Below are 27,382 nucleotides of genomic sequence, written 5' to 3'. Positions count from 1 at the left end.
CAGCATGAGCTACCACTTCTTCATCCAACAAAGCCACTGTGTGCCCAGCTCTGCCTTCACAGAGCCACCACAGCTCCCCATGTTCCACTTCTGCAGTCCCCAGCTCATTCCCCTGCACGAGCTCTCTGTTTCACAACCGTGCCAAACAAACTCCTGGCCTCTGCTTGCTGGCAATAATTAACCAGATGTTATCTCCACACTCCCCCTCTGCTGTACATGTACATTGTACATCCAGCCTCTCAGCTCCTTTCTGAGCTTGGCATTTTCAGCAGCCCCGGGCCATGTGCCAGTCCAGAGCAGGCAGAACCCTGTTGTGCTGATAACCCAATTTCCCAACCCAAACGGTACCACCGGGCCCTAAGAAAGCAGATTCCACCTCAAAAACACAGCTTTGGGACAGCCAGAGGAGGAGCTACGTTTACTGACTGCCCTGCCAAATAGGTTTGGTTTTCCAGTGGTAAGTTTGCCATTTACTACCCTGGATTTCAGGGGAAGCTGAGCCATTCCCTTGCTGTGACATTGCCAGGGGCAGGGTGAGGCGGTGTCCCCAAAATCTGCTTTTGTCACAGCATCTGCTCAGGTGCTGCCCTGCACTTCTGCATCCCCAGTGGCCTCTGGCTGCAGAGCAGCCCTTGGGCTGGCACATGATGGGAGCTGGCAAGGGAGAAGGGGCACGGGGAGGGTCAGGGACCACTGCCTTTGTGACTTATTCAGTAAAACCAGGGTCATCCCCTGTTGGAGAAGATGAACCCCTCATTGAATGGGAGTGGGGCAGGAGCTGAGCTGGTCTGGTCACCTTGGATGGCTCCAGCCCCCCAAAAGCAGTGTGGGAGGTGGGCACTCCCCATGGCTCCCTGGCCAGGGGAGCTGTCAAGGTTCATCTGCTCACCACGCTGTGCCAGACACAGGCACTGGAGGAGCCTGGCAGCCCCAGCCCTGAGCAGGTCCAAGGCAACTCCCTGTCCCCATGGAGGGGAAGGACAGGGAGGAGGGGGTGCAGGTGGCACTGTGGATGAGGGGACAGCAGGACAGCCAGCTGGGCACAGGGACACAGATGGTGCTGCCAGAGAGCTGCAGCTCTGGCCAGAGACTGATGGGCCAGGAAAGATGATTGCAGAGAGAAGAACAGCCCAGATGACACAGAGAAAAGCCCTTAGTCAGGACCAGCAAGGAAAAAGGGGGAAAAAACCCAGGAATACACATAGAAACACTGGCCAAGTTTAGCACAATCCTGTCACATTGGGACTCTTTGGGTAGAAAAGAAATTAAACCAACTTGCAAGCTCACATCAGATCTCCCATCAGAAACATGGTTCCCAGGGGAATCTTTTGAGCAACCAATAAAGCCAGTCAAGGTCTGGGAGCTGGTGAGGCCTCAGCTGCCTACTGAGATGGCTGCAGAAAAAATGGAGCTGCAGGACTCAAACTGTCCAGCAAACAGGTGGCCTGGACGGGGCTAGCCACAGGTTTAGGAAGACAGGTATAAAATTGGTATTAATTCTGAGGCACTTCTCTCTGTGACATAAAGGTGGAAAAGCAGAGGGTGTTTCGGTGAAAAGTTTGCTAATTTACAAAAAAGGAAGTGCAATCTAAAAAAGGAGAAGTAGATTTCAGCCCTCCAGAGGGTTGGTATTACTCACAGAAGTGATCATACTGCCATGCAGCAGCTTTGCCCCATGCAGGGAAACAGGTACAGGAAGAGACCCACACAGTGCAGAGACCGGAGAGAGCAAAGAGGAATCTGTAATATGAATTGTGATGGCCAAGGCAAACAAGGCAATGACTGTGGATTCTGTAAAAAAATTTAAAAGCAAAATTTGTCCTTTACATTATGTGGGAGAGCAGGTAAGAAGATACAGCAGGTGTAGGAGAGTTCAATGGCTTCAGTCCTTCTTCTCCACAAAGAGCTGATTGTGGCATATAAATTATCAGCGTGATAGGCATGAGGAGGCAGGGGCCACTGCAGGCAAGAAGGGGCTAAGGAGTAATCTCATTCTTCCATATGCATTTAGTCACAGATGGCCTGTGCAGAAGATTCTCCTTCTCCTAGCCATGTCAATAGGTTTTCACACCTCTCTAGTACTGTCCAATACCCAGGGAACTCACAGCATCTCCAAGTTTGCAGCTTGAACATCCCAAACCGCCGGAGCTCTCTCTTGTCCAGTGTCCAGCCACTGGGAATCACCACGGGAACTTTCTCCAGCAATCCCACATGTTTGCTGAAGCCTGTCCATATCTGCAGGTTTCTGTATCTCCCACCCCGTGGATGTGAGAGGTGGCGAGTACCCTTGCAAGCTGGGACAGTCCTGGCTGGAATCTGAGCCCGTTTGCAGGCAGCACAGACTGGAGAGGGGGAACACAGGACAGCGGTGAGAACGGGCTGAGACAGTTAAAATCACAGCCTGCCCGGGAGAGAGGGAAAAAGTGGGACTTGTTTCATCCCAGGAAAACACATCCCATGTGCAAGGAGGATACACAGGGCAGCTGGCAAAGATTAGGAAAACTCTCCTGACTGCAGGGGAGGTGGAGCACTTAAGGCTGGGTTCAGAGGGGCTTCAAACACACACTTTAGCCACCTCCCCACGGTTCGGAGCTGGATGAGACAATCCCTTCCCTCCGTGCTCCTCTCCCCTACCGAGTGAGCAAACCAAAGCTCCGGAGGGATTTGTTTTCAAGTCCCTGTGTGTTTGCCCGTGCTTTTGCCCGCAGGCTCCCTTCGGTGCCAGCTCCTGGTGCGGTGTTTGCAGCAGGACAGCGCTTTCCCAGCACGGGAGGAAGAACCATTATCAGCTCCGCGCCTGGCGGCACAGCTTTTCTGAACGAGTGCGCGGCCCCTGATAGCACAGGCAGAGCGCAACAAGCCGCACCCGCCCACTAAAATAAGGCACCGGCCGGCTGTGAAACGCGTTTATAAATAGAGAATTAAGGTCTGCTCCGACTCCTGTCTGTAATGGACACGCGGGCAGCGATGCTGTCCTGCCCGCGGGTGTTTAACCTGGGCACGGCAGTGACGCCCGGGTAGCGCTGCGGGGACGGGGCTGGGGTCCCACCCTGAGCCGGGCAGTGCCGGGCTGTGCCGGGCTGTGCCGGGCTGTGCCGGGCTGTGCCAAGCCGGGCTGTGCCAAGCCGGGCTGTGCCGAGCTGGGCCGGGCCGGGCTGTGCCAAACCGAGCCGTGCCAAGCCGAGCCGCGCCGAGCCTGCGGGCACATGGGCAGGAGGGCGGAGCCCGCGGCCTGACATCACGGCTCGGCTCCGCTCCCCGCTCCCCGCTCCCGGCCGGCGCCGCTCGCCCTCCCGCCGCCGCAGAGGTGAGGAGCGCGGGGGGACGGGCACGACGGGCGGGCAGCGCCTGGAGCCGCGGCCGGGGCGGGGGAGGCTCGGCTGGCTCGGTTCGGCTCGGCTCGGTTCGGCTCGGCTCGGTGCCGGGGAAACGGTCCCGGGGCCCCCGTTCCGCCGCACCCCGGCCCGGGATCCCCGCGGCGGGGCCGGGGCTGCTCCTGCCCGCTCCGCTCCTGCTCTGGGCTCCCGCCCCCGGGGGGATTCGGCCTCGGTGCGAGGGCTGACGCTGGGGCTGGGGCCGCGTCCCGGGCGGGGATTTCTGCGGGGCCGCTGTGTCTCGGGAGAGCTCGGCGGGATGCTCGGCCCCCGCAGGGGCTGCGTTGCGGGATGCTCGCGGGAAGCGCTGTCCCCTGGCTGGGGCATCCGTGCGGGTGCGCGAAACTCCCTGGCACCGGGCACGAACCCCGGAACGGGTCGGCTTCACTGCTCCAGTGATGCGGTCCGAGTGAGCATAGCGGGGATGGATGGATGGATGGATGGATGGATGGATGGACGCACGCACGTTCAGGCTTTGCTCCTCAGGGAGCAGCACTAGGCGCTTAGGTTTCACTTTTTCTTCTCACCTCGCTTAATGCTTTGAGGAAAGGATTCCTTCCAGCCAGGGAGATATCAGCACCGAGATATAAAAAAAAAAAAAACCAAAAAAAAAAAAACAACTTGGGGAAAATCTTGGCCGGGGCCCCGGATCCCTCAGAGGAGAGCAGGGAGCAGCTATGGGGTTTCTGAACCGAAGTAGGGACTTGTAAAAGCTACAAAGGTTGGATGCTTTTTTGGGGGAGCTGCAGCATTTGATCCTTGTAGAGTAACAAGGGATGGAAGCTGTGAAGGAATTGTAGAGGTGACTTTGTAGCAGAAACATCCCACAGGTGATGGAAGCTGGGGTGGGACTGTCCCTGTCCTGTGACCCTGTGCAGGGTGTGACATCTGCCCACTGTGGATGGACACCAGGGAGCTTGGGGGAGTGTTTGTGTTCGTAAAGCCTGAGCTGGGCACAGGGGTACAGAGGTACAGAGGACCCCAGATGATTTCCATCAGAGTAGTCTAAATAAAACTAACCCATACAGAATTGCCTCCTGTGGCAAGAAACCAAAACTGAGAGACAGCAGGAGAGGAAGGCTGTCGCCTACAGCATCAATCCTCCTGTGGGCTGAGGAGATGCAGGACTAATAAGATTTAAATACTGCATCAAACTTTCATTTTCTGTTCTTCTAAAATCACATTTGCTATGAAACAAATGTACAGTAATATAAGATGCCACAGTCACTGCACATATTTGATTTCCTCTGTGATTATAAAGGAGAAAATGTTGATGACTCAACAAGTCTGTGTTTAACAAAACCACATCAAACCCCAGGAAAACATGCTCTTTGACGGCACAATAATTTTTTTGTTGTTTATTTTGCTCTTTATTATTGTTTCAGGGTTGTTTTGCTTTTTATTGTTAAGAACTATGCTTTGACTATGACCTTGTAACATCATACCCATAAATAGAAGCAGGTTTAGATTCAGGGGAAACACATTTTTTCCAGTGATGGAAGAAGTAGGCCATGCTGGCTCTCTTGAGAGGTGGGAAAAGCAGTGGCAGCTGTGATAAGAAATGTCACACACTAGGAATTTAAGCACACCAATTTCTTACCTATAGGTTTACCATCACTGATTAGAGTTAGTTTTTAGTCAACATCATAATGGAACAAAATGCTATTTTCAAATTTGAATTTGCTGCTTCTTCATAGGTTTTCCTATGAAGACCTACAGTGGATTAAGCAGCTCCCCATCTTCATCAAAGTTTAAATGAACTGTCACTTAACTGAAAGTAAAAAGCTCCTGAAAGTATGTCAGTGACATGGGAGCTTCCAACACATTTCCAAAAGCCTTTACATACTCTGGGGCTTAAACATTTTGAAAATTTTCCTGGAGTTTAAGGTACAGAGACAGAAATCCTTCCCATCCTTTTTCTTAGATTTCAGTGAGTCTCTCTAAAGCCTTGGTTGTGGCCAGACAGGCATTTCCATCTAATATGAGTACACCACTGTAGTCTTTGGAAAAAATGGGTGTAGGCTTCAAGAATCAGGGTCTGTAGATAACATGTCCACCACTGAAGGAGGCTGATACCAACTGCTGATCATGTGCATGACCAATAGGTCATAGAGCTACACAGTGGTTTGGGTTGGATGGAACCTTAAAGATCATCTTATTCCAGCTCCCACCATGCTCAGGGCCACCTTCCAATAGACCATGTTGCTCAAAACTTGGTCCAGCCTGATCCTAAACACTTCCAGGGAAGGAGGGAAGGGTCATCCACAGCTTCTGTGGACAAACTTGCCAATGCCTCACAATGCCCTCATAGTGAAGAATTTATTCCTTATATCTAATATCTAAACCTGCCCTCCTTCACCATGAGGACATTCCCCTTGTCCTACCACTACAGCCCTTGTAAAAAGTCCCTCTCCAGCTCTCTTCAGGTGCTGGAAGATGCTCTTAAGATCTTCCCAGTGCCTTCTCTTCTCCAGGTTGAACAACCCCAACTCCTTCAGCATGTCTTAATAGGAGAGGGGCTCCAGCCTTCTGAGCATCTCTGTGACCCTTCTGTGGGAACTCCAGCAGGTCCACCTCCTTCTTATGCTGGGGTTAGATACAGGGCAGAACCTGTGTCAGTGCAGCTTGAAATACATAGTGTTTGTACTTGTCCTGCACACATGGGTCTTGCTAACTCATTGGGGTCCTGGGGGGAGGCATGTTGTTCACACTGCATGTATTTGTCTCCCTGGGCTGACCTGCATGACCCCTGCCAGTGCAGGGGAACAGGTGAAGCAAGCTGGATCTGCTGTGCAGGAGCTGGACTGAAGGCAAACAGTGTGAGAGGAAGGGAAAGGCAGAATGCTGTGGGGTCCTGGCACCTCAGGGCAGTGAGTCCATTTCCAGCAAAGAGCATCTCTTTCCCACCCCTGTGGATCCCCAAAGATCAGCCAGTTGTGTTTGCCTCTCTCCCAGGAGCTTCCCAGAAGAGGCAGAATATGGTTCTGCATTCCTTGCCTTTCCTGTTTTCCCCACTGTGCTTATTCAGGGCTGGCTCAGAGCTGCCTCTGTACTGTGTGTCATGCCTGTGCTCCATGGAGGGGGAAAACACATCAGCAGGAGATGGGCTGGGCTTCTGCCACAGGCTGTGTCTTCCTTCCACCCCACACTGCCTCCCAGGCCACCTTCTGCCCCTGGTCCTGTGCATCTTCTGAGTGACTGGGTGAAGCAAAATCAGAAAGGCAGGAGAGTGCTGATCTTGGAGACCCTTCTAACAGGCACTGCAGCACGGAAATGGCCAATACAAATATTTCCATGCACACACAGTGCAATTCCTCTGTGCCTTTCCTGGAAAGAATCAAAGAGGTTTCAAAGAGCTGGAGCCTGCCAGCTCCCTGTGGTGACTGCTGCAGTCAGGTCCTGCCATCTCTGTTGGCCTGGAGAAGGGTGGAAGCCCCAGCTCATTTTAGGCAGGAACATCTCCACCCATCGTGTCTGGCTGCAGGGAGTTACTAGATCTGCTTCCACCATCCAGACTTTGGGTGGCTTTCCTGCTCTTCTCGCACCTGGGGAGGGGAAGGCTCAGAAATGGGTGACTCACTGAATTGTTAACTTGGTAAGAACAGCAAAAGAATGAAAACCCCAAAAGAAAGCAAGAGAAGCCATACAAGACTTAAGTACAGTGCTTGTTGTAAACCATCCCTTCATGTCACTTAAGAACTGTGAGATGCTAATCTGAGAAAATAACCTTCTCCTTCAGTCACATCAGCCAGATGAGCTCCCCTGTGCTGTGTCAGCATCTGCACTGCTCTAGCAAACTCTGTCTTGCTTCAGGTCTGTGCCTTCCACAGTCTTACAGTGAAACCTCAGGATTTCCCAGACTTTCAGATTCCCATTTAATGATGTTTTATTACAGGGTAGGTCTTTCTCAGGCTTCTCATTACTGTGTCAACACAGTGGGCACAGGCAGCAAGATGTTTTTGCAGAAGAGCAGAGGAAGTTCTTCAGACAAGGACTTTGCTGCAGAGAAATGGTACTGCAAATGGAGGCAAATTTGGGGGAGAAAAGTTTGAGGATATCTATGGCAGAACCTGTTGGTAACTGTGCTTTAAAAGTACATAGTTTTGATGAAAACAGGCCAAAGGTTTGTTTTCCAGATGTTTATTACAGAGAGATAGTTTTTCTGCTCAGGATTAAAATGGAAGGTTTATCCTTGGGGAGGGAAACTGTCCCTGCAAAGTGATCACAGGCTGGTGTAGTTCTATAGGAGAACTGCAGCCAAAATGTCTTGAGCTTGTCCTGTGGGAAAAAGAGGTTAGTTTTTGTCCTGTGGGAAATTCTTGTTGTCCTTTCTCCTCTACTTTCCCCTGTTCTAAAATGTTTTGGAATTTTGGTCCTGGTGAAGAACATCTTGTGGTCAGGGACATGGACATGCCTTAGGCTTCACTTCTGGCTTCCAAAAACAACATTCTCAGTATTTTTCAGTGTATAAACCTGAGGGTGTTTGGAGTTGGGAGGGTCAGAGCCTGTCAGCCCATGTTTTCATTAGTGTGTGATGGAGTAGGGAGGCACATACTGAATTTGTAGGTGACACTGAGCTACGAGGGACTGGAAACATTTTAGAGAAGAGACTAGGAGTTGAAGATTGTGACGAGCTGGAGAGCTGGTTTAAAAAGCCAGGGCACATGTCCTGCCCTGTGTGGCAGGACTGACTGACCGCCTGGACAGCAGGTGAGTGACCAGCCAGACAGTGGCACAGGGAGCCAGAGGACAGGGACACTGTGCCCCATGAGTCAACAGGGGCACACAGTTGTGCCAAAGCAAACAGTCTTCTTGGGATGGAGAAAGAGAAAGGCTGCATTGGGGAAGTGGTGCATTCTGCTCCAGGTGGTGCCTGTTAGGGGCTCAGTTGGAAAATGCAGCTCTGGGCATCCTCCAAGAAAAGTGAGAGGAAGGAACAGAGGCTGAGTTGTAAATTCGGTAAATAACAGCTCTGATAAAAGAGTTGGGTTTCTCTTGTGCAGGGAAAACCGAAGGGAGATGTGAAACCTGTTCTTCAAATACAGAACGTCTGTCTGCAGAAGAGAAGGCAAATGATCTGCCATGTCCTTTGGGGGTAAAAGAGGAAAGGGATAATGTTAACTGGATTGAGAGATAAAGAGGAGAGAAAGCAGGGCTCTGCAGGAGCTTGTGGAAGTGGTTTTAGCAGATAAATACCTGATAAATGAGGTAATCAGATAAAGAGCTGCTCTGGGGCAGGAGGAGGGAGGAGGACCTGTGAATGCAAAGTGCATCAGGGTGGAGAGCAGTTGCAGGGGGACATGTGGCAGCTCCTGGAGCAGCCCTGCAGGTTGTGGGGTCCCAGCAGTGCTTGGGGGCACAGCAGGTGTGTCCCCAGTCCCCTGCTGCAGGTCCCTGTCCCGGCTCCCCAGCCCAGCACAGGGTGCACAGCCTGATCCCTGTCCCGTGTGCCTGCAGGTGAACGGGCTGAAGGACAGCAGCAGGGACAGCCCAGCTCCAGCATTTCCTCATTCTCACATCCTGGCTGGCAGCCAAGCTGGATTTGCAATATGGCTTTTCTGGAAGGGTGATTTACATCCTTTGCCAGTTCCTGGTTTGCTCCATTCGGGAGATAACTGTGCTTTGGAAGGAGAAAGAAGAAAAGGAGCAAGCCAAAGGGCAGCAAACTTGGTTTCCCTGACTCTTTCTCTTGCAGTCATTTCCAGTCAGCCTGGGAAGGACTGAAAGGTCTCCAGAAATGTGCACCAGAGCTGAGATTAAAGCAGCTTTGGATAAGCTCTTTTATTACTTAAATCTGTTCCAGTTCCAACAAGTTCAGGCTCATGGCACTTGCTGTGCTCCTGGGAGGGATGCTCTGTGTGTGGGAAAGAGTCTTAAACATTTGATTTTCCCTGGAAATAAAATGGTGGCAGCAAAAAGAAAAAGAGAATTTCTGCTCACAGCAAGACCTGAGTGGGATGCTTCAGGTGCTGAATGCTCCTCTCCAGCTGGGGCTTCTGGAGGGTTAACACAGCAAGAGATGCTCTCCAAACAGAGGCTGGAGGGCTTTGGCTTCATGGTTCAAAGGTCTCTTCATGCAGACTGGAAGTCCCCTGGGGGCAGAGATCACCCCTGTCCCTGGAGTGTGTGTGTTTGTGGGACCATTCCCAGGCCAGCCATGGCCCAAAGGGACCTTCCAGTGCAGAAATCAGGATGTTCCTCTGCAATGACCTGACCAAAGGCTCTGCTGCATCATTTGATTCCTCATGCTCCTTGCTGGTCTTTCAACCCATGTGCTTGTTAAGGAATGTGTATAATAATCATGTGCTTTATCTCCAGTAACACCCAAGCAGAGCTGAGGCACAGGGCAGGCTCTTTGATGACCTGCACGGGTTGAATCCACAGCTTATGGAGACTCAGTCGTGGTCAGTCTAAACAAACACTGACTTTGGGGGAAGACACAAAAGCAGTTCTTTTAGCCAAGGTGGTGCAGACTGGGTATGTGGGGCTGAGCCCAAAGATGAGTTTCTGTGCAAACAGGAACCAGTTTGGCTTCACTGGACAGGACATTCATTGCAGATCTGTATGAGATTGCTGCCATATTCTTCAGCACAGTTTGATTTGTTTAAAGCACTGCCTTTTTATTAGTTATGGTAAAACTAACTTGTTTTTTATCTGATATATCTGAATACCAGGGCATTGAAATGAATCTTGATTTTTTTTTGTCCAGAACTGAAGCAAAGCTCGTGCCTTGCCACCACAGGTTCATCCTTCTTCAGGGTATGCAACTCAAACGTGAATTACAGGAACCAGCTAGGCTATCCTCCTGCACCAGAGGATGTGAAAGGGGCCCCAAAAGATGGTCTCATTGTTAAAGACATGGTCAAAGATATCTGGGTCATCCCAGACAAATTTTCTGGAGTCCCATCATTGTTAGTATCTCCTTCCCCCACGTCTGTTGAAAGAGGATAACAAATGTGCCTGTTCCCCAGTAGCTGTGGGGGCTGATCTGCTCAGCAGATTGACTCTGCTGTGAGCCCAGGGACACCTGAGTGGGCTCCTGCAGCCCAGCTCCATCCAGAACAGCTGTCCTGCTGCAGAGCCTGAGTGAGGCCTCTCAGTGCAGGCAGAGAGGCAGAAAAGCCTTGTTTGCCTGGCACCAAGCCTAAGCTAACAGCCTCTGCCAAGCCTCAGGTGCAAAATACATAGAATTATCCCTGTTTGTCTTCTGTGAGAACCCCTCCCTCCCTCCCTCCCTCCCTCTGCCTGGGCAACAGAGATTTGACTGCTTCGCTTCATGCAGCTGCTGTCTGTCTGATCCCACTCCTTGGGGCAGAAGTTGCCTTCTGGACAGTTTTTGTAGTGCCCAGCAGAGGGGAGCTCCTCATCTTGCTCACTGCCCATCACTGCCCTGCAATTAACAGCAGCAATGGCAATGAGGTTGCTGAACTGCACATGGGAACACGTGTGCTACGGCTGGACACAGCAGTGATGTAAAGGTGCCATTAGCAGAAGAGCTGAAGGGCAGCTGTACACTGAATTCAGTATTTTAGTTAGGGAACTGCTGCCCAGTTAGAATTGGAGTTTGTTTATTCCCACTGGGCTGTGCTTTAAATCATCTTGGAGCTTCCTTGGTAAGAGACTGTTCTCCTTGAATTGCACATGCTGCAATTCAGCAGAGACACGGTTTACTTGATAAGGAAGATCAATAAATGGGGTTTGTCTAAGTCTGGAGGTGCTAAAGATGTGTCTAAGTGCTGTGATATTCACTCATGACCTCCTGTGCCTCTGAGTGACTCTGCAGCATCCTGGCCTTGGTGCTCTGCACCGACTCTGGATGGGTGACCTTGCTGTGGTGAATTAGCTTTGAGAGAGAGTTTCAAGCAGGGCATGTGGTCCATAGGTGCAGAAAGTGCAGTGTGGACACGGTAAGTCAGGGGTGTGGTGGGAGGCAGGGGGTCTGTGTGCTCCCCAGAGATACAGAGGTGAAAAAAAGCTGTTGCCTAATCAGACAGTCCATTGCCAGGCATCTGTTAGGCAGAGACCACAGTGTTTGTCTGAGTGAAATGTGTTTATGGTGAAAGAGGGATGTTCCCCTCCTTTCTCTGGAGGATTTCAGTGCAGGGCAATGACAGCAATGCAACCCACAGGCAGGAGCCAGCACCAGGGACCATCCCACCAAGGGCTGGCAGCAGGGATGAGTCCTGCTCCAAAGCCCCACCAGCCAGAGCATGACTGAAATAATCACACCAAAATTCACAGAAAAGATTTTGAGTCTTCTGACTTTGTAACTATCCTGCTGACTTCAAAGGCTGTTTAATTCTGTCATGCCTTTTAATCAAAATAACTGGAGACAGCAAAGATGTTTATCTCCAAACATTGCCAACATCTCTCTACATGTTCAGTGGCAGCTGCAGGACAGAGGAAACACGCTGTAAGAAAAATTGCTTGCAGCAACATTTTAATCCCAGTGGGACCACAGAGAGAATTTTTGAGGTGCCTTAAATCGATTATGAAATGAGTTTGTGGGTAACAATCACTCTGTCACCCTGAATGCTGATTTCTCCCTCTGTGGCTGAGAGCCAGAGATGTGTTTCTTTATTTTGGGGTAATATTTTGTGTGCACAGGTGGTGGAAAAGGGGAGGGGGAGTAAGGCAGAGCAAGCTATTTGTTCTGAACAATAGCATTAGCCCTAAAACAAATAGTTCTGGACATGAATAAATTTAGCAAGAAGCAAGTGAAGCAAGAAGGTTTCTAAAAAGTAAAGCTCTGAATGTGTGATAAAGCTGCTGATAAGAAGGGACCAGGAAAAAAAAGAAACTCAGCATCTTTGCAGACAGAGATCTGAAAGTTATCCCTCTCACTTTCTCCCTGTGGCCCTTTTCTATGTTTATTCTCCCCCACCTTTTTTTTTTTTTTTTTTTTTTTTTTTTTTTTTTTTTTTTTTTTTCTTTTTTTTTTTTTGCAGTGGAATAAGCAGAACTGCAGTGTGGTGTTTGATCTCTGTATTTATACAGTGGACATGTGTTTTTAAGGGGCAGAAGTCACCATGCACTTCTTTGGCACTTGTTTTCCCCTGACAGCACTTCCTGAGCACATATTTTGGTCCCTGGGACAAGGTGGTGCTTGGTGAGAGGCAAGGAGATCAGACAGACCTCTGCCATAGAAACAATATTGTCACTGAAACCATGGTGGGTTTGTACCCAGGACAGTGAATTATAGTTTCAGAGTCCATCTGCTGAAAGTGTTTTGCAGGCTTTCAGTGAGGAGAAGGATTGAGATCATGGTTGCTGTGTGAGAGATCTCCTCCAGTAACTTGGCTGTGCTTGATGTTTGTCTGCCAGGGACCACCAGGTTGGTGTTTTTATAGTAATGTAACCCTTTGACCATTTTTGTGAGTGATTTTAACAAATTTACAGCTCACTAAAGTGTATATATGGTATGGGGAGTTTATGCCCACAGGCAGTTTTTGCCATGTCTCTAGCATCTGTAGTGAATTTTAGTGGTCAGGCACTTTGAATGAGGAGATCCTTTTGCAGATTCTTCACAAGAAAGGTTGACTATCCTAAATGATTTTGAGTAGATATTAGGAATAAATTCTTTAGTATAAGGGTGGTGAGGCATGGGAACAAGTTGCATAGAGGTGCTGTGGATGCCCCATCCCTGGAGATGATCAGGACCAGGTTAGACAGGGCTTTGACCTGCCTGGTCTGATAGAAGGTGTCCCTGCCCATGGCAAGGGGTTGGAAGTAGGTGATCTTTCAGTCCCTTCCAACCTGAACCATTCTGTGATCACTATGCACGAGTTCCATCTTGTCAATATTCACTCCCTTTCCCAGATCACTTATGAGCATGCTGAACAGCATAAATCCTCAGGGAAATCCCTTGGCAACATATTCCCATTATGAAAATCATTTATTTCTTCTCACCCTTTGTTTCCCATTGGTAACTATTCATGCAGAAGTGTCCTTCCCCTTTGCACCACCACTGTGCCAATCCCAGAAGAGCCTTGGGTGAAGGATATTTCCAAAAGCCTATGAAAAACACACCTGTGCCAGGGACCAGGTCACCCCATCCAAATGGTCACCTTCACTTTGAAACAACTTGGCCAGGTACAAGGCAAGACTACTCCACCAAAGCCAGTTTGTCTCCATCCCCAGAATACCACAAGTCTGTTAATTACAGTTTATTATAATCTCTAGCAGTGTGCCAATACAAAAGCCAGATGTAAGAGCTGTGTAAGTTCCAAAGGCTGAGCCCTTTTAAAATCTCACCCTCAGGAATTTGCTGTTCCTTCAGGGTAGGTTTAGGTTTGCTGTTCCTCAAGTTGGAAGGCTGATTTGAGCCACTGACACAGCCCATGAACAGTCTGGCAGTTCCCTGCTCGAGTTTCTTCTGACCTCCAGGTTCAGCTACTGTGCTGCCTGTGAATTTATTGATCTGCTTAAAACCTCTCCATGCCCTCAATATCTAATCTGTTACAGGGCAAAATTCATTAACGTTTGTAAAGCTCATCAAGATCCTTCATGAGCAAATCTCATCATATTTTAATATATTTTTTAAATGTCAGGAGTAAGTTCTCATTACTCATTAAAGAGCTGAAGCAAACAGAGCTTGCCAGACCCAAATATTGGAATAGGCAAGGGCTGAACTCTCTTTGTTTGCCACTTTTAGGACACTTTCATTTCAGTTTGACTTCCTGCCTTTGTTCTGAAGCACCCCTCCAGGTTTTTCAAGTGTAGTCTCAGGGATCTCCATGGACCCCTTCTTTAGGAGATATCTGGTAGCTCCATGGGACTCTCAGAGTTTCTGGTCCTGGTTGCTGTTAGTGTTGGCCTGGCTTTGCAGTGTGAGGTACCAGCATGAGGTACCAGCATGAGGGACAGCAGAGGATGGATGAGTGCGTCCAGCAGGTGTCAGATCACACAACCCTGGGAAATCTCTGTAAAATCTTTCACCTTCCAACCCAGCATGGTGGTTTGTGCCTGTACATTGCTGCACATTTCCTGGTGGGTTTGGCAAGTGGGTTGGCTATTGGGACCAAAACCCTGTGTTTGAGTGGCCTGAGTGGCATTTTTCCCTGTGACCTCAGGCATGATCTGGGTCTCTGCTGTGATCAGTGACGTCTCTTTGAGCCTCAGATCATTCACTGCATGGTATTTGGTGGTTTTAGAGTTCTTGTTTTTCCAGCTTGAGCACCAAAGGAAGAGTCAGAAGCTGTTTTCTGAGCTTTCCAAGGTTGTTTATCTTTTCATATCTAAAGAATTCTTTCCCTGACTAACAGAGGTCTGTTTAGCAGGTCAGTCAGTCGGAGGCACACTGCCTGCCCTCTGGGCAGGTCTTATCTTTCATACTATAAATTACGTACATAATGTTTACAATTAATTTCCAATACATGACACTTACATTGCACTGTCCAGTTTCTCCCAAACCAATCCAGAAGTGCCATCCTAACCCAAAAGTTGGATACCATGAAGAAGAAGAAAGAAAGAAATATCATGCCAAACTTCCTCCATCTTGGCTCTAAGTTCCTTATTATAACTATTTTATAAATTCACTTTTCTACCTTCTAACAATCTAATTTATACTCTACTTATTTTTTGTGACATGTAATTCTTGCTGTAATGATGGTAATTTTTCCCAGGGACTGAGATCAAACCCACAGTGGTCTTGGGCACGGTGCCAAGGCCTCTGAGCCCCCTGCCCGGGTCTCGAGGCGTGCAGGGAAGCCAGGGGAACACCCTGGATTCGCACAGGTGTCGGTGAGAGCTCCCCAGTGACCATTTCTCCTTGTTCTTCCTGCCAGGATGCCCGGAGGAGACATGGCCAGGCCGCTGCTGGGCGGGGGGCGCGCGGAGGGCGGCCCCGCGCCGGCCGGCCGGGCCGTGGGCGTGCTGGGCAGCGGCGACTTCGCGCGCTCGCTGGCCGTGCGCCTCGTCTGCTCCGGCTTCAGGGTGCTGGTGGGCAGCCGCAACCCCAAGCGCAAGGCCGGGCTCTTCCCCGCCGCGGCCGAGGTCACCTGCCGGGCGGAGGCCGTGAAGAGGGCGGATGTCGTCTTTGTGGCCGTCTTCAGGGAGCACTACTCCACCCTCTGCGACCTGGCTGACGTGCTGGTGGGCAAGATCCTGGTGGACGTCAGTAACAACACCGAGATCAACCATCACAAGGAGTCCAACGCGGAGTACTTGGCCTCCCTGTTCCCAGCCTGCACCGTGGTGAAGGCCTTTAATGTGGTTTCTGCGTGGACGCTGCAGTCGGGTGCCAGGGATGGAAATAAGCAGGTATTGTTTTCTTCCAGCAAGGGCTAAATCCCAACTGTTTCAGCAGCTGAGGTCTGGCAGCATCAGCAAATAGCCTTGGGCTCCAGGAGAAGGAGTCTTGAGTGCCCAGAGACTATCCCTTAGCTTCTGCATTTCTTTATCCAGAAATTAAGTACCTTCACACAATTCACACTTTGTAGTCTTAGAAGCATCTGCCTGAGTGGAAAATATTATTCAGTTGTTCTGTTTATCTAAACAGAGCCAGTAAAACAAACTGGTGGTGCATGCATGAAAGCAAACCTGTCCAAGAGAGGGGTCTTTGGCAGCTGTGGTAAATCCCTGTCCAAAAGCCTGCCAGGAATAGTGATGCTCAGTGGAATAACATAGGCTCCCTGTGACACAGAATCCTCCCCATGCACTCAATCCCAGCAGCCTGATTTCTTTGCCCTATCTGTGTATTTCTGTTTGTTGCAGGTTCTGATCTGCTCAAATAGCCAAGAAGCCAAGCGCACCGTAGCAGAAATTGCCCAGGCCATGGGCTTCACCCCTGTGGACATGGGCTGCATGGCATCAGCCCGTGAGATCGAGAACATTCCCCTGCGCCTCCTGCCAGCCTGGAAAATCCCCATCTTCTTGGCTCTGGGGCTTTTTCTTTGCTTCTTCACCTACAACCTGATCCGGCAGGTCATCCACCCGTACATCAGGGAGCAGAAGAACAAGCTGTACAAGATCCCCATCGAGGTGGTGAACACCACGCTGCCCTGCGTGTCCTACATCATGCTGTCTCTGGTCTACCTGCCCGGGGTGCTGGCAGCCTGCTCCCAGCTCTACTACGGCACCAAGTACCGGCGCTTCCCAGACTGGCTGGACCAGTGGCTGCAGCACAGGAAGCAGATGGGTCTGCTGAGCTTCTTCTGTGCAGCCCTGCACGCTGTGTACAGCCTGTGCCTGCCCCTGCGCCGCTCCCACCGCTACCTGCTGATCGAGACGGCCGTCAAGCAGGTAACGGGGCAGCTCCCCAGCTCAGCTCCTGCTGAACTCACACAGGTGCTGGGTGGTGGGCTTAAAGCAGGTGTGGGGCAGTGGGAAAAAGCTGTTATCTCTAGGAGCAATTCCCACACATCACTGACTGAGCATGCACCTTTTTTCTGGGGGTCAGTGCTTGTTAGTACAGGAAGTTTAAAATTTTCAGTGGCTGGGGTTTCATCATCTGTGCTGAGGATCTGCCATCTCCCTGGATACACAGCTCCCTGTGCATTTACAGCCAAGGCTAGGATCTACCCCCTGAGCCATTGCCCCCAGAAACACTGACAAGTCTTGGAAACCAGCCTTGCCTGGCAGAGATTAGTCAGAGGCAGGAAAAATGCTAGGAGAGGGGAAATCCAATGGTAGGACGGGCAGAGTTCCCTTCAGCTCCCAAAATATTGGTAGATCCCTGTTTGTTCTCACTGATGATCATAATTGTGCCTGCTGGAGTAACCAAGTCATAACCCAGAGCAGGTTGTGTGTCCGCATCACAGTGTGCCTGCAGGAGTTTAACAAAATGGTGGTGAAGAACTGGTTATATAAGAACAAGGAAATGGAAAAGGACTTTATTGTTTTATGGACACTCTCAGCAGTGTTTATCCAGTGTGAGATTGCTGCCTTCAGGCAGTTCAGCCAGCTCTGTAACTCAGCAGTACCATGGGAGGATGGGATTTGCTCTTTCCTTCCCCTTCTTCTCACTGCTCCACACTGCTCCCTCCTGGGTTGGCACAAGCTTTGTGCAGCTGAGGGGGGAATGTGATCAAAGAATTACCCCACAACCGCTCTGTGCTGGGTTATTTGTCCAAGTGATTTCAAATATTTGCCCCAAAAAGGAGGGAAGGGGCTGTTGGGGCAGAGCGGAGAAGATGTCTGGTTTTGGCAGCAGTGCCTGTTCAGAACATCCATCAAGCACCATTCCCAGCCACTCAGCTCCAGCCTTGAGCAGCTTCTTCTCAATTGCCATAGTTGCACATTAATCTCAGGCAAGCATCCTGTGTTCATTTCCCCTCTGCCTCCTGTTTTCTAGCAACCTCTTTGTTTAGTAAATTAAACCTATTTAATGGGCTAAAGAGGACAGTTCTAAATGTTCCTCTTTGCCATGCAGTATAAAACCCATCTTCCCTTCCATTAGCATGAACAATTTCCCCCTTAAATGCACTTAAAACAAGGGTTATTAGGAGACTACTACATATTCAAGCATCTGTATTTGTTTTCATGGCTTTAAACTGAGTTCTCATTGTAATTATCTTTCCAAATGTGACTTTGGGGCTTGCTGCTGTGGTTACAGGCATGGGAGCTGAGAGCAATCAGCACTTCTTCCCAGCAGGCTTCAAATCAGGTCTAGCTTTGGCCAAATGGCTTTGGGATAAGAGAGCATTTCCACATCTCCCAAACAGGCAAATAATGCTAGAGGTGTGAATAGGACCCAGTGCTCATCCAGGAAACCTGCTTCCAAAACCAAAACATAAAATTCAGTTCCTCTGTCCCTAAGAGCCCCATTTTAACAAACCTTCATTGTCATGCCAGGCTGTGGAGAAGAAGATGACAATCTGGGTAGAGGAGGAAGTCTGGAGGATGGAGATTTATATCTCTGTTGGAATAATTGCCCTGGGCTTGCTGTCGTTACTTGCCATCACTTCACTTCCATCCATCGCAAACTCTCTCAACTGGAGGGAATTCAGTTTCATTCAGGTAAAGTCGACATTTGCTGATGCCAGAGAGTGATTCTGCAGAATCAGTCAGGCCCTCACACAGGCAGGGCAGGGGCTGACCTGCTTTCCCAGCACATCCTGCTCTGCTGGATGTGTCAGCAGCAAAACCTCCCCGTGCACCCCAGAGCCACAGACCCCTGGTCCAGGAGGAGAGACCCAGAGGCAGAGAGGGGCAGAAGGCTGTGGTGTGTCCTGGGGTGTGCTGCTCTCACACAGGGCTTGTCCTGTCCAAGGAAGGTGCTTTTCTCAGGAGAAGGGGAAATGCAAGGTGTCATGGGCATCCACATGGAGATCAGCAGCAGCAGAGCTGTGCAGGGCAGGCAGGGAGCTGCTGTGGAGACAGCTGGCTACAGGACACAGACCTGCCCTTGCTGCTCAGGGAGCTGCTGAAAAGGAGAATGCCTGGGAGGACAGTGCAGGGGAAAGACAGGTTTGGCAGAACCTCCTTGCACCCACATGTTCAATAGACAAGTTCAAAAAGGCTTAGAGTGGTGTGTAAACTGCCAGAGCCCACACAGCACAGAAAACTGGGTATGATTTCAATGAAAAGGACATGTCTGATTCTAAAAGCTGAATTAGTAATGCAGTTTTCCTCCAGTGGTTTAGGAGCCTTCCTCCCACTTGCAGTGATGGCCAAGCTCCCAAGGGCCAAATTCCCTTGGTGACCTGAGTCTACCCCATGGGATGTTCACAGACATCCTATTCAGCTGCAGCTTTTTCAGGAATGCATTTGGAGCCAGGCTTAGGGCTAATTAACAGAGATAGCAGAGAATGAACTTTTCAAGTATCTCCTGCACATTAGAGCTGATTTTGAGGCTAGATTCCACTCACTGTGTCACAGTCATATCCCACAGCCCTAAAAACCCCTTGTTACCTGTGCTTCCTCCACCAGGGCTGCTTAGCATGCAGCTCTGTGGGCTTTGTGTCCCACTGCAGTAACCCCTGTGGCACCCAACATGTGTGAGCCCCCCCAGGACCCCGTTCCCCTGCAGCTCCTCCCTTTGCACCACACTGGCACACACCTAACCCTTCCAATGGGGAGGGCAGGGTTCAAGGATGCAGAGGTGAATATCTATCATCCAACCTCTGTTAAGCTCTGCTGAAGCTCTTCAGTGGTACATAAATAATTCAGTATTCATTAGAGCAGGAGTTTGAAGTCTGCTCCCCTGCTTCTCCCACAAGTGCCCCGATCACCAAACGAGCAATCCAGTTTGTCTTCTTTCCCCTCTTGCTGTGGGCTAGCCAGTAATTATTTACACTGAGTAGAAGAGCTGCACCAGGAGAGCTTGACCCCAAGAGATCATCCCTTGAGGAAAAGGGAGACCTCTGTTTCAGACTGGACAATGGGAGCATATTAATTCTCACCACCACGTCTCAGGAGAGGGCTGCAGCTGCTGGGACACTGGATAAATCAGTCCTGACTTCTGCATGTCATACCAGGGATCCCAAACGAAGGGAAGTACCTCCTTGAGCCTGGGAGGAGGCTTTGGAACCCCCTGCATCTCCCTTTGGCTGCCCAGGCAGCCTGGCAGCTGTCCTGCAGGGTGTTGTGTCTGTAACAGGAACGTTGTCGTGGCAGGTAGTGCGTGTAACACCACTGTCCCTCCTGCCCTTTGGACCCCTTCCCCAGCCTTTCTAAGGGCATGTCAGCACTGGGACCAGACAAATTCATTTCCAAAATAGCTCTTGGCTGTCCCACATGGGAAGTGGCTGGCTCAGTTCATGGAAAGATACTCACACCTATTTCTGTCTGCATGGAATAAGGCGTGACAGTGACACGAGCTCCCAGCTGATCACGTGCAGGACAGGCATGGCTGGTATTGTGCCTTACTGTGGAAATACCATGCAAAAAGAGGTTACAGATCTCCTGACATGTTAGCTTCCATTTTTATTTTTTTTTTATAATGAGGGATATCTTAAGTTATTTACTCCTCCAAATAAGTTGGTGGTGCCTTTCTTGAGGAAATTAAAAGAGCAGCTACAGCTACTGCTTCCAGGCTCCAGAGGTTACATTCACATAGCTCAGTGTGAGCCTCCTAAATTAATGCATAGTGGCACAGTGTAAGTACAAGGGGTAAAGCATGAGGCTAATTTCTCAAATATTTGGGATTTCTAGCACTTTTTACAGCATAGAAGAGGTGAAGTGCAGAATTCAGGCACCCCAGCCAGATGCCTTGCAGAAAATGTAGCAATTTGTTCCCATGTCAGTTGAACTGGATGGTGTTTGAGAGATGCTGTACCAAAAGCCACATATGAGGGAAATTCAGGAGTCACTCTAGTCCCTCCCTTACCCAGAGCTTCCCAAGTCTGACATTTTCCAGCAGTCAGTGTGTACACCTGTATTAGAGCCATATACTGCCACAGTATTAAAATACACATCTGTTGCCTGACAGGTCAAAAATCCCATTTGTATTGTTGCCAGAGTTATAGGAAAAAAGATTAATTTTCACAGTAGCTCCTGCACATACACAAATTTCTGTTAAATATAGTTAAATTTGATACACAGTTCCCTGTGTGTCCAGTTTTAACAGAAAATGTACAGGATTGAAACACAGACTAACAGGAATGATTTGTATATAATTCAACTTACAGGAGACATTTTTAATGTTCCCCAGTGATTTACAAATCAATTCTAATTGCCTGAGAAGTAAAAATGTGTATGATTGCCTTTACCTTCCTATCCTGAGAAGCCCTCCTGGAATGTGAATGTTGAATTGACCTGGTTTCTTTCATAGTTCATGTAGCATAAGATGTGAAGAATCTGCAATCAGACCTTTTCTAACCCTCCTGTCCAGGCAGTGAGAGGGGCCAGAGCTGCTTCCACTGAGCTGATAATTTCATAGTACTGATGGCTGCAAAAGTCAGAAACATATCTGGGTCAGGAAGGGGCTCTCTGCTTTCAGTGCTGCCCAAGCATTTCTAAGGGAGCCACATGTGATTGCATCACCTTTACTGATGCATTACAGAGAGCCTGCAGGCACCAAGGAAATGGGGGAGGTAAAATAGTTAATGCAGAATAGAAAATACACACAAAGCCTGCATCAGGAAGATACCATCCTCATACAGCATCTTTCAGAGAGTTTTAACACCCTACAGGGCTGCTGGCCCTACACTCCCCATGTTGTGACAGTACAGAAGAATCCTCTGCTGCTGTTTAAAACAAAACCCAGAAATATTTCATAGCCAGAAACTGCACAGAGAGGATCAATGAGAGCAAAAGAGTGGCATCAGGGCTGAGCACTTTGGCAAATCAGCCCCCTAGGGTGCTTAGCAAGCTCTGCATTGTACTACATTGAGTGTAGTGAGCTGTAAATATGGAGCCCAGCTGCAGCAAAACTTTTGGTTTTGTGCACTTACAGACCTGCCTGTATCCAGCTGTCTGTGCAGCCCTGGCTCCTTCAGCCAGCAGCAGCACCAGGATCCCCTCTGCTCACCCCAGCCAGCTCCTCCTTTGTGTTCAAAGTGCACCAGGCATTGCTGCTGTCAGAGGAGCTGCCAGCCCTGGCTCCAGCACCAGCCCCTTAGCCATGTGCTTGTTGCCATGTGCTTATTGCCAGTCAGCCTTTGTTTCATCCCTGCCATCCACTCACAAAGGTGGCTCAGTCAGCAAGTGCCTGTGATGGTTTGTCACCTTTTGTCTTATTAATTCCTCTCCTGCTCTCCCCCAGTACCAGCAGCTGTTTAGAAAGAAGCTGTAGAGGAACAAAGTAATCATTATCTGCAGCTCTGACATCTCTGCCATGCACAGAGCCCTGTTGGGCTGACTGTGAATGCACCCCCTGCTCAGGGCAGAAACCATCTGCTCTTGGATTCACTCTGTCCCCTTTTCCCTTCCCAGCTTTGCCAGATGAGTCCTAATCTGGTACTTCAAACCTTTTGCCACCCTGGGGTTTTTGGCCTGTTGGAGAGAATCTTAACCTATAAATGATGGATGATCTGCAGGTCAGGTCCTGCTGTTAGGTTCAACTGTGAGCACAGCACATTTCAGCAAACTCCTCCTTAATTTTCCAAATGCAACTAGTCTGGACTGTTGGGTTTGCTGCTTGTTACCAATGATTTAGGAGATGGACATGGCTTCTGGTAGGAGGGACATCTGTGCCTGAAAGAAAGGATGAGTGTGGGGTTGCACACAGGGCTGAGGTTCAGTTCCCAGCTCTGTTCCCAGCTCCTGGCATGACCTTGAGTCATGCTCAGCTGTGACACAGAAGAGTTCTTCCTGCGTTGGCAGGACTCAGTGACACCCACATGACTGCCTGATAGATACTGTAAAAGTGAAGTACCTTGATCTGGTAGCACATTTTAGAGCTCTCCTTCCTTCACTTGCCCAGTCCCTCAGCTGTTTAAAAGATTAGGTCTGAAGTTTAGAGGACTCTGGTCTGGATTTTGGTTAACAACATGGTACATTTTTAAAGTTGTCTGTTTTTTAATTGTTTCTCAGCAATCAAAAATAGAAGGGGAAGCTGTGAATTGAGTGATTCTTTGTCTAAAACTGTTTTTTTAAAAGATGATGAGTCCTTCCTCCCATCTTGTCCTGGTTCCTTATTTCCCTGCCATGTCCTCTTTCCTAGACTTACCTTCAGGAAGACCTTGCTGATCTCTGCACCAAAACAGATAATTTGGCTTTTAAAGGCTTTCTTCCCTAAGTTAGGGTCATAAGCAGCAAAATTTGTCTAGGCATCTTGAAATTTGGTTGTTATTTCAGGCTTAGACCAAGCATTCAAAGTAGGGCAGCAGAGCAAGGTGCTACAGCTGTGCTTTTCTCTGAAAACCCAGCAGTAAAGGCGTGTACAGAGGAAAACACAGTGAGTGCCCAGTGCTGCTGAGTGCCAGCAGGCTCTGGGAGCTGGCAAGCTCAGGAACCACCACCTCTGAGCTGCAGGAAGCCATCAGTGAGGGAAAGAGTCTAAAACCTATCCCTGAGAGCAACCCTCAGAGGGAGCTGGAAATGCTCAGGAGGAGATGTTGTCTCTGTGGGTGCTTGGAGCGTGATCTCAGCTGAAAATGGGGGCAGTTCTTGCCTGTAGAACAGGGGCTGCCTTCTTGCTGCCTCCTGAGTGGATAAAGGGCTCTTGACTCCCCTTTCCAAGGGCTCAGCCTATCACACAGCCTTTGAACCAGCACACATCTCTAAGGCAGAGGAGGAAACCCTTGAGGGCTGTTGCTCACCTCAGAACAGAGCATTTCTGCTTGCACAATCTCATTTTCCTGTCGATGACACCAGTCACCAGAAGATGTCTTTGCTCTGTGTGGAGCTGTGGCTTCACCCACTTCCAGCAGTGGTCCAGAGCCACACCACTGATGCTTCATCCAGCAGATCAGAATCCTGATTCAGCCAGGGACTGGCAGGAGCAGAGCTGGGAGCCTCGGCTCGGGAGGAGCTGCCTGTGCCCACCTGCTCATCAGGGGCTAGGGATGCTTCACAGGATGCAGGAGCCCTCCTCTCTGCTGAGTCTGCAGCACCTTCTGGGAAATTCCTGCTGAGCTTCTAATGTCACACTTAACCTCTGATTAGGCAAAGAAAAACACAGCCTGGCACACTACCCAGGAAAGGTTTCCAGCCATGCTTTATTCTGTCCAGGAAACGCAGGAACACCCATTGCTTTCCCTGTGTCATGCACACTTAGAAAATAGTGTCAAAAATACAGGAAGACAGCCAGGCACGAGGTGCTCTGCTAACTGGTGTGTGTTTCTCTTCCTTTTAGTCCTCCCTTGGATTTGTTGCCTTGGTGATCAGCACTCTGCACACACTCACGTACGGCTGGTCGAGAGCCTTCGACGAGAGTCAGTACAAATTCTACCTGCCCCCAACCTACACCCTCACACTGCTTGTCCCATGCACTGTCATCATAGCCAAAGTCATCTTCAGTTTGCCCTGCATCCAGCACAGACTTCTGCGGATCAGGAGGGGCTGGGAGAAGGGCAGATACGTCAAATTTGTTCTGCCCAGCGCGACGGGGGAATTTTCCAGCGGGGAGACCTCCAGTAATGTCTGACAGCCCCAGCTTTGAGGATTGCAAAGCACTATCAACGTTTCTATAAAGGTGTTTCTTTTTCTTAAATATATGTATGTTTTGGTATAATGGTATTGTGGATAAAAAAAAAAATAAAATTTGGTGACTTTAGAAAATGGATGGCCATCAAACTAGGTTAGACAGTAGAGGTTAAATTATATTGCTGATTTGCTAGGACAATTATTGCCTTAAAAATGACTGTGAGAGCCAAGCTAGCAGCACTAACATACACAGGAAACTGATGGACTGTTAGTCAGATCAGTCACTTGATGTGCTGGCTGGCAGCTCCCCAAACCAGTACTTCTGGGTTGCTTTCCTAGCTGCTCTCATAAATTTCAATGCCTTTCTTTTTAATACAAGGTTGCACAGATTTTCTGGGGTTTATGACTGCAAAGATACCCTGCCTCTTGAGTGTATGGATCAATCAAGGCAGTGAGGTTTACAAAGATCAATTGCCTCTGGTTTTGTTCTCTTCAATGAACTCTGCGGACAAGTCAGAACAGCTATATTTATGTTATTGTGACAGCAGATGTTACTAAAAATCATCAAATCTGACAGCAAGCCCAGTATCCCTGTTCTCTCAAACACAGACAGCACTTCTGGTCCTGGAAGCAGTGCCTGATGCATGTTTATAAGTTGAGGAAATAAAGCACCTTTACCAGCAGTATAAAAGCATTTGAGAGAGAGACATCCCCAATACCAGACGTCTGGTCTGCACTGCTGGCTCTGAGATGACAGCTACTGCTGCATGTTCTCTGTTACACTGAGCCAAAGTTTCAAGCAGTATTTGATTGAAATAGAGCGAGGATAATTACTGGAAAGGCCTGCTGCTTCACAAAATTACATGGAGAAAACCAAGGCCTCCCAACTGGCTTTACATCAAATAATAGGGTGAAGCTTTTAGAAATCGCTGTCACCTGAACATTCCCATTTAAGCAAACAAAACAGCAGCTCTAAACCCACTGGTTTCACTAGCAATAAGAAGATCTTTGAACAGTCCTGCAAAGGAATCATCAAATCTTGACCACAACGTGAAAACATGGTAGTTGTATATTTTAGGCACAATCCTTCATTGCCCTAAACCTTAAAAAGACACTTGTTAGACCACAGAGCAGGTATGAAATACTCTTCTGACTTCATACCCACTGTGGACAAGGCAAAGAAGATTTCTGTCCTCATTTCATGCTTCACCTGTCACTTTCTATGAAGTTCTTACTCTTTATCAGAATAACTCTAGGTTTTGGACATCCAAATCACCCAACAGTGAATGGACAGCCATTCACTAAAGGTCATTTAAAGCAAGCAATGGGGGTGACACAAGAAGACTACCTCAGTAAGGACAGGCACAAGGACATTCCTGGAACAGCCTCATTTTCCTGCAGTTAAGGAAAAGACACTCAGTGTTCAGTATTGCTTTGAGAAACAAGAGCTGTCAGCAGCAAATGAGGTACAGCTTGAGGGACAAGGAAAGACTTGTTAATATAAAGGGCAGGGGGAATTATCAGCTTTGGGGTACATAAGCCCTTCTACAAGCCAACATTGCTCCCATAACCTGGAAGAGTTCTACACAGACAGAGACTCATAACAATTCCCTGTTTAGTCTCAAGTAACTACAGTGAGTAATATTCTCCAAATATTACTCATGTGGCCAGTGATGATACTGAGTGTTAGTTCTTGCATAACACTTACAGTAAAGTCTCCAAATGCTGCTTCTTTTTGCTGAATAATAAACTGGCTTAGGGGAAAGCCTAGATTTCATAGTCAGGTGATTTTCTTGTTGCTGTTTTGATGGGGTTTGGACAACATGGTGAAGGTGCCATTCTTTACCACTGTCCAAGCTGACTTTATTAGGTTTCCCCATCCACCTCCAGAACTTAGCCCAGATTGGCACCTGACCAAATCACTCTCCAAGAAGACTGATGACCCAAAGCTATCTATTTCATGGATTTGAGACAGTTTCACCTGAATATAATTCCACCCACTCCAGTTTAACTCATCCTTGAGGGAAGACTGGATTCAGCAAGCCTGGTTTTTTAGTGGTCTTTGCCATTTCATCATCAAGCAAAGGCAACAAAAAAGTTTACACACTTTATAGCATATTTCAATGCCTTTTTTTCCCATGTAGGTATCTTTTCACATCTTTAGGTCAGGCAACACTACTGTCTGGCAGACAAAAAAGATTAGGAGGCAAGGAAAGAGCATTACACAGGCTCCCCTTGTCTTCAAGGGGAAAAGAATAGTTTATTTTGAGTCACTGCAAGGTCAAAGACACCTTTCTCCCCAGCAGAAGGTTTGTACCCTTGCTTTGTTTACATGACTTTCATGCCTGCAAACCCTTTCCCATGGCAAAGGGACAGTTTCCATGAGCAGAAGGGGAGTCAGTGAGTCAGCATGGTGCTTTTCAGATGGACACAAGCCCAAAGGGACAGACAAGCCAGCTCAAAATCCCCACAGCTACTGCAGCTCTGCAGCATCTAAAAAAAAGCTGGTCAGCTGTCTCCAGGTAATGCCTGTGCCAACAGGCTGGCCAGACACCCATCATCCCCTTTGAAAACCAAAACAAATTCTTTTAAATGCAGAACAGCATTGCACATGATGCCCTCTGTATTCATCTGGTCCTTAAAACATGTGACACAGCAGTTTGAGTCATTTCTTCTGATTCTGGAATGCTGAAAATGAAACTAAGGAATTTTTTAATTATCTTTTCTCTAAGCATTTTTGATGTGCATAGGATATTCAGTGAGATTTGCTTAAAATTTACCATTTACCTGGTTTTGTACTTGAAGTTTTTCTCTCTGTATATATGTATACATACACACACACACACACAAATATATATATATCTTATTGCAGAATATATAGCTTGAATGTAAAAATCTTTGTATTTTTATTTTCTGTACTGCCTATGTGCCTCTGGGATATGTAAAAACCAAATGAAAAGCTGTAAGAGTAAGGCCAGTTTTAATCACTGGCCTCTGTAGTTATATAAAGATATTCTGAACAGGTCTACATAATTATA

At 48.6% G+C, this 27,382-nt stretch overlaps 1 protein-coding gene and 1 long non-coding RNA gene across 3 annotated transcripts; one reads left to right on the top strand and one right to left on the bottom strand.

Moving 5' to 3' along the window:
- The first annotated feature begins 243 nt into the window (after positions 1-243).
- Positions 244-27,382, top strand: STEAP3 (STEAP3 metalloreductase). Of its 2 annotated transcripts, none has more exons than XM_056496773.1 (5): positions 244-457; positions 15,161-15,635; positions 16,089-16,616; positions 18,168-18,332; positions 24,055-27,382. In XM_056496773.1, exons 2-5 carry the CDS (start codon positions 15,162-15,164, stop codon positions 24,343-24,345), a joined length of 1,458 nt encoding a protein of 485 aa, XP_056352748.1. In that variant the 5' UTR covers positions 244-457; position 15,161; the 3' UTR covers positions 24,346-27,382. The 2 variants fall into 2 exon arrangements, with proteins under 2 accessions (XP_056352748.1, XP_056352747.1); XM_056496772.1 differs by lacking the exon at positions 244-457 and adding an exon at positions 3,185-3,307.
- LOC130255777 (uncharacterized) lies at positions 3,602-12,286 on the bottom strand. Its single transcript, XR_008840985.1, has 2 exons — positions 4,227-12,286; positions 3,602-4,103 (listed from the first exon to the last, which is right to left on the bottom strand). It is a non-coding gene; the product is annotated as an uncharacterized LOC130255777 (long non-coding RNA).

The sequence above is a fragment of the Oenanthe melanoleuca genome, chromosome 7 (assembly GCF_029582105.1).
Source record: "Oenanthe melanoleuca isolate GR-GAL-2019-014 chromosome 7, OMel1.0, whole genome shotgun sequence".
NCBI classification, from domain to species: domain Eukaryota; kingdom Metazoa; phylum Chordata; class Aves; order Passeriformes; family Muscicapidae; genus Oenanthe; species Oenanthe melanoleuca.
This window is presented reverse-complemented; position numbering and strand designations above follow the sequence as displayed.

What these genes read in the sequence shown, in the direction of transcription:
- STEAP3 (XM_056496773.1), top strand. Translation starts at nt 15,162, where the DNA reads ATGCCCGGAGGAGACATGGCCAGGCCGCTGCTGGGCGGGGGGCGCGCG. An exon ending in CCAGGGATGGAAATAAGCAG is followed by an intron (nt 15,636 to 16,088) that starts GTATTGTTTTCT and finishes TGTTTGTTGCAG; the next exon opens with GTTCTGATCTGCTCAAATAG. An exon ending in GGGAATTCAGTTTCATTCAG is followed by an intron (nt 18,333 to 24,054) that starts GTAAAGTCGACA and finishes TCTTCCTTTTAG; the next exon opens with TCCTCCCTTGGATTTGTTGC.